The sequence below is a fragment of the Triticum aestivum genome, chromosome 4A, assembly GCF_018294505.1.
Source record: "Triticum aestivum cultivar Chinese Spring chromosome 4A, IWGSC CS RefSeq v2.1, whole genome shotgun sequence".
In the NCBI taxonomy this organism is placed as follows: domain Eukaryota; kingdom Viridiplantae; phylum Streptophyta; class Magnoliopsida; order Poales; family Poaceae; genus Triticum; species Triticum aestivum.
In genome coordinates, this window is record NC_057803.1 from 593,100,043 (window position 1) to 593,109,875 (window position 9,833).

At 48.0% G+C, this 9,833-nt stretch overlaps 1 protein-coding gene across 1 annotated transcript; it reads right to left on the reverse strand.

Moving 5' to 3' along the window:
* Positions 1 to 6,864: 6,864 nt before the first annotated feature.
* On the reverse strand, positions 6,865 to 9,332 carry LOC123087300 (E3 ubiquitin-protein ligase RNF5). The gene is made up of 2 exons (XM_044509289.1): positions 9,053 to 9,332; positions 6,865 to 7,982 (listed from the first exon to the last, which is right to left on the reverse strand). The coding sequence occupies exon 2, from the start codon at positions 7,956 to 7,958 to the stop codon at positions 7,245 to 7,247; it is 714 nt and encodes a 237-aa protein (XP_044365224.1). The 5' UTR covers positions 7,959 to 7,982; positions 9,053 to 9,332; the 3' UTR covers positions 6,865 to 7,244.
* Between the last annotated feature and the right edge of the window lie 501 nt (positions 9,333 to 9,833).

A 9,833-nucleotide genomic window follows, 5' to 3' on the forward strand; every position in this document is an offset into this window, starting at 1 on the left:
ACAATAGAAAAGTCGTCGGTCTAAGACCCTATAGGACCAACGCACCAGAGCAACAACAATATTCGATGAAGAAAGTCATAGATTGGAAGGTTCAAACTTGTAAACACTCAAACAAAGACCGGATCCAAACAGATCCACTGAAGACCAGCACTGACAGAATAAAATTTGAAAACTTACGGGGAGATACTTCCGCGCCGACGCAAGTACGACGAGACAACACCGGACATTCATTAGATCATCTTATTAATTATGGCGTGGTAGAGAAAATCAAATGGTACCATTGGTTTAAACTCGTGAGGACCAAAATCCTCTGAATAAAACACACCATGAAAGCACGAAGATGGCATCTGCCTTGCATGGTTGAATTTTTTTCATGAAAACCGAAGTATAAACGGTGAATCTGGGGGATGGTGGTCAGCGGTAGTAAAGGGACGTCATGGGGAAGGATGGTTTGAATAATGGAACCTTGTTAGATGTTTCGTAAGAGAGCCACACGTCAAAAGGATTAATACTATTGTTAAACCCGAGTGAGAAAGGAAAAAACTATGTTTTCATGCTACGACGCAACCATGAGCAAATCAAAACTTTTGGCCATGACATGCAAAGTAGTATCTCGGGTGTCAAAAATAAGGTGTACCCTCAATGAAAGAACACATTAATTTGGAAACCACTCCTTATTCCGAATGGGCAAAAAAATAGAAATGTTTATAATCAATCGAGATGTACTATAGTACTTGATTTATTTTGTTTTGTTTTACAAATGATGATGACTTATCAATGGCAACTCTACCATACACGTCTGACTCCTTTGGTTTTATTTTAAAAAGAAAGGACACCTCGACATTTGCAGCAACTAATGTCAACGGCCTCTATAAACCACCTCTAGCTTCTTTGTTTTTATTTTGAAAAGGAAGGACAGTCCGACCTTTTCAACGACTGATGCATGCAACATACTTTGATGAAATCTATTATTGCTTTTGTAGAACGAAAAGTGTATTATTGTAAAGCATAATGTCTTCATGCTACAGCAATATGCAGCAAATGGTATAACTTATACATCACATATTCTTGTACCAGGTCATAAACCAAATCAGATTAATAAAGTACAAATCATGGGCATCACATCGGTTATAAGCTGGGTCTCACTCAATATGCTATAGCAAACCAGAATTCACCCAATGCTTAATACCGCCATGGGCCTTAGGGCAGTAGTAGTTTTGACCCCTCAAATCATTTTTATTCCTTATGGCTTTGTTTTAGCACTATGACCCAGTCTTAAGATTTTACAGCTACCCCTTCTCACAAAGTTCAGGGTGGGTCTTAAGTTACTTTTTTTGGCTTAAGATCCATGTTTTTTCATTGTTGGAGATGGCCCTCCACACGCCGTAATAAGAACTAAATCCGGATAAAATGGGTAGTCGTATGGATGAGTAATAATTACAAAAATCTCTCATTTTGTTATAAGCATGTGAGAATTCCATAAGCTAGTACACATATACGTGCCTTTTCTTCTTTCCGAGTGGAGGACAGGCTACGATTTCCCTACCCTAGCCGCCGCCACGCCTGGCGACTAGGGAGGCGATTTTCTTCCTTCGATCTCAGCCGGCCAGGGCGTTGGCCCCCACTCCCTACGGCTGCTCCGGCGGCAGGAGGGAGGGGGGCCCTGTTCCTCTGCTCTGTAGTTAGGTTTTGGATTTGTAGGTCGTGGTGCGCCGTTGTGGTGGTGGGAGCAGCGCCCAGACGAATAAATCTGCCTCAGCTTCACTCCCACACCGGCGGTGTCCTTCATAGCGGCGTCTCGGAGTTGATGGCATCGTGTGTTTGCCGATCCTTCAGATCGGCTGTGTTAGGGTTCATGGATGGTGTCGGCGAGGCGGCGGCGGCGACTCCATCAGGTGTGTCTCTCCTTCTGCTCTGTCCCCGTTGCTGTGGCATTGTCTCCGACGTCATGGTGGAGCAGGGAGGTTTTATCGTCCAGAAGTACGCGCAGACGGTTGTCTGCGCAAGTGATAGCTGGAAGATGGTGCATCCCGTGCTGGGTTTGTGGTTGGTGGCTGACAGTTCTGGTTTTCTCCTTCGACGTCGTTGTCGTGCGGGGGTGTCAGATCTAGAGTTCGATGGCGTGTCCGGGGACATGTTGCCTCGGTCTGATTCTTTCAACGACAATGGTTTTGCTTCTGGCAAACTACTTTTGAGGTCCGTAAAGCTGCTAATCAGCCATGGAGCCGCGTCGAGCTCGGGTGAAGAGGTGATATATTTTCTTTCTCTTTGGTGGCCGCTTCGGTGGTATCGGAGGAGAGGAACATGCGCTGGTATTTTGCATAGGATTATCCTATCTTTTCAGTCTTGTAATGTTGGTGCTTACGTGCCTTGTAGTCAGACCTTTATTTTATACTCCCTCCGTTCCTTTATATAAGGTGTATTTGTTTTTTGATAAAATTCCAGAATGTAAGGTGCATATCTTCTCATTCCTCATAATTCCCTTGTTAGCCCTTTAAAAAAAGGAAAGTATCTCTTTCTTGATTGTCTGTATCTTTTCTTGTAGCAAAAGAAGGAAACTATATCTATGTCGATTGCATGTATCTCTTACTTTTCTGGATTAACTGATTTACTTGCCACTAACCAATAAATTTGCCAAGGGTAATATCGTCCTAACACATCTATAATTGTGTGCCTTGGTCACCGTGCCAAAAATAATACACCTTAGATAATGAAACGGAGGGAATGAGACACGTATTACCATGTAAAAAAATGTGAGAATTCCATACATCTCGGCATAAGCCACACATTTTGACAAGGACTTGAGGCTTACTTTGTGGATTTGCCCCCCAAAAGCCCTGTCACGGACATATTGTAAGTAGTCGAGTTGATCTAAATTTATTGCCAAAAATAATTCAAGTATTCGTGCCATTGCTGACTGCAAATGCTCTCCTCAATTGGACTCTCGTAAGGCCTTACTGGAACGTAGGGGCCAGCCATTTGCTCAGCGCGGTTGTCGAGTTGCACCATAGATTTGACATTGACTTTTCTAAGTGAAGGTGTACCAGTTATTACTTGTTCCGCCTGGATTTATAACGCCCCTTGTATTTTTTGTGAAATTTTGAGTTAACAAAATATAAGTTACGCACCACAAACTTTATATACTAGTTGGATTCCTATCCGAGAGAAGTTTTGAATGGAATTATTTCTAATGAATGAAACATATATTTTATTGGTTAAATTTACAGCCAAAAATTGACACAAAATACGAGGGAGACTAATGAACCGAGACAGAGGGAATATGAAGAAGCTTTGTTTTCTTAACTAGTATGAAGAAGTTCTTATCGCAATCCTATTGTTCTGTTCAAGATGAACTTGAGTGAAACCAAAGCCAATGTGCTCACCGACAATAAGCCGAGCTTCACCATGGGATTAAAGAGAGAGAGAGAGTTTCTACCATACACGCACTCATGTCTCGCAGAAGGCAACACGCCGCAAGTCCAAGGTGACTTCCGCGAGCATGTCAAACGGGTAAACCGCTGGTCAACTTTTAGGCCACTGTTAGGCACGTACAGCTGCCCGCACGCGAGTCCATGTTTTGTCTCTCCTTTTTTTACCTTTTGATCGAGACCACGTCCGTCCATTCAAACGGCTTACCATGTCCCCCGGCCCCTCGAAAGCGCTAGAACAGTCGTGGAAAAGCGCGGGAAGGAAACCCAGCGGAGTCTTTGTTGTGCGTCCCTCACAGAATCCCGGCGGCGCGTACACGTACTCGACCAACTCGACTGCGCGCTCATGATGGGGCGAACGGCCGGAATAGATTTCCAGGTCTACGTACACACTGATCGCTCATGATGGTTAGTTACGCACACACTGATCGATCCAGGAGCAGCACACGGACAACATCTAGGGTAAATTCGAAATATGCAGCGTGGTACAGATGATGCATTGCATTGGCAACATTGCATTTACACTGATCATCTCCGTATTAATTATCCGGCAGATGAGAAGTATGAGAATGTATAACGGATAGGCGCGAGTGGTACAAATGATGCATGGCATTGGCATTGGCAACGTTGCATTATGTCGCTTGCTATTCGGTTTTCGCTATGCATCGCCTTTTGGAGGCTACGTCTTGTGATGGACAAAAGTGCAAGTGTTTTGACAAGCGGCATGTATACCTTTTACTGTTGGTGCAGTGCTCCGGTCGCTAGTCTACAGGGTCCGTCGCTAGGCAGTGGCCATTCCACTCATCGTAGATCGGCTTACCCAACCCACTCCCCGGCACGACTCAGTCGATCATCCTTGCCCGTATAGTGCCGGCAACTTGCATCATCTTCCGTGAAGCTTCCCCTCGCCGCGCCCGCGCGCAGCATGCATGGCAGTATTGAGTAGTGCTCCCTATGTTTCATAAGAGCAGTCGGAGCTCTCAAACTCGCCTTAAACGCCCGGACCGCCCGATCACTTATCAGTCATAAAAAACAGAACCAGACGGGCTTCTTAAACGGGTCTTAAACATCCGCACTGACCGACACTCCTCATATTTAGTCTAAATATAAGGCAGATCACGTCCTCCACGTCGGCTTGGCCCAGCCTGGCCCATCCGGACCCCACAAATATCCCCATCCAGAAAACCCTAGACATCGGTCAAACCGAACCCCACTTCACTCCCGTGCCCGTTCACTCCACTTCCAATCCCCTCCCCTTCGATCCGATGGCCGGCGGAGGAAGCAGCGGCGGCTCTGACGGAGAACCTGACGCCTCGACCATGGATGTGGAGGAGGTCGCCCTCCGCATCGCCTTGAGGCATTCACTGCTTGACCAAGGCGGCAGCGGCAGATCTTCTTCCTCGGCGCCCGTCGACGAGCGCCGGCGACATCGCCGGTCTGTCCCGCTCGGCGCGCAGCTCTAGCCGCTCCGCTCCCGTCGTTTAAGTACGCCGACAACCTCCCTCTGTTCTGGAAGTGGTGCTCGACCACCGCTGGTTTCTTGTGCCCGCGCAGGCGCCAACGCACACGAGGACGCCCAAGTCCGAGGCACGAGCGGCAACAGGCAAGGGAGAGGGAGGCGGCGGGGGAGGCACTGACCGCACGGCAGTCACGCGCGACCGCGCTGGTTGATCCCGATGATGCGCTCCTCGTGTCGGTCCTCCACCGCTCTCTCACAACGGCGGAGACGGTCCACCGCTCTCTCACGGCGGCGAAGAAGGATGCGCCGCTCTCTCACAACGGCGGAGACGGATGCGCGGTGCCTCTGTCGCAAGAATGCCAAAGCACTCTGACTCGCCATCGAGTTCTCGAAGAAAGCGTGGAGACTGCGGCGAAGGCGGCCTGCCATGCCAAGGAGCAAGACCGCCTGCTCTGCAGTCTGTCGAGCCGAAGCTGCTGCTCAGACTCCAACTTGACGAGCGGCTCCACCTCTATCTCTGACGGCGGCGGACCACCACACGCCAACGCCTACACGAAGGAGGGGCATAGCCGCATCGACGACAGGAAGGGGAAGGGGCCGGTGAGGAAATGGTGATTTCCTCCGCCCTTCGCCCTTGTGTTTAAATTTAAATTATGTTTTAATTAGTTTGTAGTATAGATTTGCATTGCTCCGATGAACTATGCTCCTTTTTGTCCGGCGATGAAATGGCGATCTGATGAACTGCGTGTGATGATCATCTTACGTAGTGTTGCATGCTTTTGTATGGTTTTGAGGTTTCAGATATGAGGGATGCGAGTGTACAAGCCAACAAATAAGACGTGTCCGGTCAGTGCCAGCGGACGCGCTCGGGCGTGTCCGTGGGCGTTTGAGGTCCCGGACTTGCCTATCGCGGCCGTAGATGCTCTAATATATATCGTTTTAGCAGCTCAAATTGAATTGCTAAAACAGTATATATTATGGTACGGAAGGAGCAGTCACCACTCTTTTCTCATTGTTTTTGTGTGCAAACCATCCATGGAAATGGAGAGCTTTTCAACGTAAAAGTGAGCAAGCTTTTTCTTTTTGCGAAAATAAAAGTGAGCAAGCTAAAGCATTGCATCGGCGGTCCATGTACAGCTACGTCCATGAAGGAAAAAGTTTGGATAGATACGAATCGGCGTTCCATGTACAGCCAAGTTCGGACAGCTACCTCCATGAAGGAAAAGGTTTGGATAGATGCGAATCGGTGGTGCCCAAAATACAAGTAAAAGATAATCGAAAATTCGAAGTTGCCGTAACAGTGCAATCATACATGGCGACGACTCTACATTTCGATGATGATATACCCGCGTCGACTAAACTAGCCAAGTATATTGATGTTTTTTTTCTTTCTTCTAAACACAGTACAGAGTTAATGAAACTCATAACACGCGCGCACACTCATCCCTATGAATACAGAAACGCAAACTCTATTTCTATGAGCACCTTCGAGAGAATGTACCGGCAGATCTTGCATAATGTAGGTCTAAAATTTGAATCTGGGTAGTCTAGTTCCACAAAAAGAACTTGGCCATCTAAGTTAGGCTTAGTTCGCATGTGGATGATTTGTGTAACCATGCAATCTTTAAGGAAAATAGTGCGATCTGTGAACATGGGGAATCACACAGAATGTGCCATGACTGTTCAGGGAATCTGGGTTTCAGGCTTGTTTTGCTTTGTCTTCGTTCAGTTCATCTGCGTGGTCGGCACAAGAGGCTGCTGGTGATTCAGCAGAATAGCCTGGGTGCAGACAAATTCACAGGTCTCGTTGCACATGCCACAGGGGATTCTGCTTGTGTGTGGAGCAGGTTCGCCGTTACAGTAGAAGATTCAGTCAAGTGGTGAGAGTTTCTGAGATAGCCAACAAAGATGAAATATCCCATCTGCAACCTTCACAAACAAGCATAGACATAGATCCTACATTCAAATTTAACGATATTTTCCGAAGAATGGCAACACCTTGAACTTGCTGTCAAAAGGTACATGAACTGTCACTTTGTGCAAACATGAGGATTATTACATGTAAATGTACTCATCTACACTGTCCAATCTAGATTGATACAGGTTACAGACACGGGGAGATGACCTCCCACCAATTGTACACCACGTTTATCAAATCAAAGGAGTCAAAACTACAAAACACAGGATGATGTATCACCATCCAAATCTAGATACAGAAACTCCATGGACACTTCATACAAACATGAACGAACAGAATTAACTCGTCTCCCACTTGGTAGAGATAAGCCTACACCAAAGGTATGCTCTGGCAACTCCTACCAAACACCACCACAATTTTGATGATAGCAGTAACAACTTTAAGCTGCGAGGAGGCTTGCGATCACAAGAACTCCGACCATGATAAGAAGGGCCTTCAGGTAGACATCTGCCTGCTGCTGCTGCTGCCCTAGCGGTCCTTGGCGGGGGACGCCGTGGGCGTGCCCCATATGCCCGCCATGGAACCCATGGCCGTGACCAAACCCATAGTGAAACCCGGCAGGCTGAGCATATGCAGCTGGATCTGGGAACCCATGCATTTGAAAGCTAAGCATAGGGAACAGGCCCCCAAACGCAGCCGAGAACGCATAGTTGCCCCACCGTCCATTCGCCAGTGGAACTCCCGCCCCCGCCCCCGCGCCCCCCATGCCCATGAACCATGGATTTGCATGGGCGTTGCCAAAATTGTTGTTCGGATCAGCCTGTTGGGCTGTAGCAGGCCTCTGGCCAGCTGGGCGCTGAGGAATGTCGCCTCCAGGCGTGTTCTTTGACCTTGGGTCGACGCGGTCCTTGCCACGGCCATAAAGGGGGACAAGCTTGTCTTCTTCAACAATGGCCTTGCACACAGGGCACTCTGGTGTGTTGGCGTGCATGTGCAGCCATCTGTAGAGGCACGGCCAGCAGAATAGGTGGCCACAGAGAGTTACTATTGGCTCTTGCGGCAACTCAAAGCAAATATTGCACTCGAAGCTCCCTCCAGCTGCATCGCTGCTGCTGCCACCAACTGCCGCTGATTCCCCAACATTGGCGGCCATCTTGAGCTTCTTAAGGGTTGAAACCTGCGATTTCAAGTGAGAACGATCACCAACACTGCTAGAAAGAAGAGAATGTAGTCCTCAACACTACAAGTTATAACAAACAGTGCAGAGTTACACAACACACAGAACCTATTCTTTGCACCAGCCTCAGTCAGTACTATGAAACCTCCCAAAACCAAAAGGGTCATCATTTTGGGCCAATGTGAAAATACATCATCCATGTCTATAAATAAATATAGAAAACAACTTAATCTAACAAGATAATTTTTCAAAACGGAAATCTAACAAAAAGATCACCTATAAAGATTGCTCATGGTTACAACTGTGCTAAAATACAGCTGCGTTGTAGTATAATACTTCCTCCATCCGGAATTACTTGAGGCACTAGATGTAGACGCTCAAACAGATGTATCTAGACGTATTTTAGTGTTAGATACATCCATTTGAGCGTCAAGTAATTCCGGACATACGGAATAAGAAATACTAATACATCTCTAATCATAAACATTTCAGTATTTAGCCTAATCCACAGGGCATTCAGCTAAACAAGGCACTTGATGATCAGGGACTCCCAGAAACGTTGATTTTGCTACTTACTTACAAAATAATCTGAGTACCGACAGCAATAGGATCACTAATAATCTACACGGTTCAGCCTGCTCAAACAAAAAAAATTGTCGATTATCCACCGAAGAATATTCATCAGACCCTCTAGAAACCAGAAACGGCTACACCAGATCGATTTGAGTTCACAGTTCACGCTCTAGAAGAAGATTAATTTCTGATAAACTACTCAGGAATATTGAATTGCTGAATCAATTCAATCAATCTCTTAACAAACGGGAGGAAAAATCCAAATTTACCCCAAATTACCAAGCCGCGCCCACGGATCCAATTCCGAGCGCAGATCAGCACCCCGAAGCCTACCACTCAAGGCTCGCCCGGATCACCGGGACGCCGACAGAATACCGAATGAATCGGCCCAGACCCCATCGAACGAATCACATCCGCCCCCACAGGATGCTCGTAAATCCTAAATCACGAGGAAATTTCACGCGGAGCAAGAGGGAGGGAGGGCAGGCGCCATTTACCTAGGGGGAGCGGCGAGCGGCGAGCGGAGGCCTGCCTGCAAGGCGAATCGACGGCGATGGCCGGGACGGGACCACGACGGCCCTTATAAAATCGGGGAGGGCGCGCGGCACGCCTCGAAGATTCCAGCAGAATCTGGACGCCTTCGCGGCGGGTCCGCGGATTTGGCCCGCTGAATTCCGGGGCGGGAGGCGTTTTCCGTGAAAGAATGCGGAAACTGCCTTTTTTTTTCTTTTTTTTTTGCCTTTTTTGAGTGAAATGACACGGAAACTTCTTAGAAACAGCAGGCGCAGGGCACGCAATAAAGGCCCGGTTTTGGGGCCAGGAAAGATCTTCTTCCTCCGCGGCCGTCCCATCATGAGGCGCCTGACCGTCGGATTGGGTCAACAACATTCACAAAAAAAGGGGTCAACGCATGATCCTCCCATATATCACACAGTGGCACCCGTGTGTTGCCGCGGATGCTCCCTTTTGCAGCAGCGCCACCCATTCTTATAGCAACACTCCCCTTCTGCTCACCGCGGTAGGATCTCCAGCTTGCGGCAGAGGTTCTCGGGCCTGCAGCACCCCGAAGCAGGCCTGCCACTCCTCACAACAACTTCGGCGGCCAAAGCAGCATCCAAACACTCCCGGCGAGCGCCCTCGCAACATGCGCGAGTTACCTTGTTGCATCGACAACCCCTTGCAGCATCTCCATGTCATTGGAAATGTGGTTTCCCTCGTCACCAATCCGACGGGCAGCACAACGGTACCCCTCGTAGCTCTAGATTGCGACAGCGATGG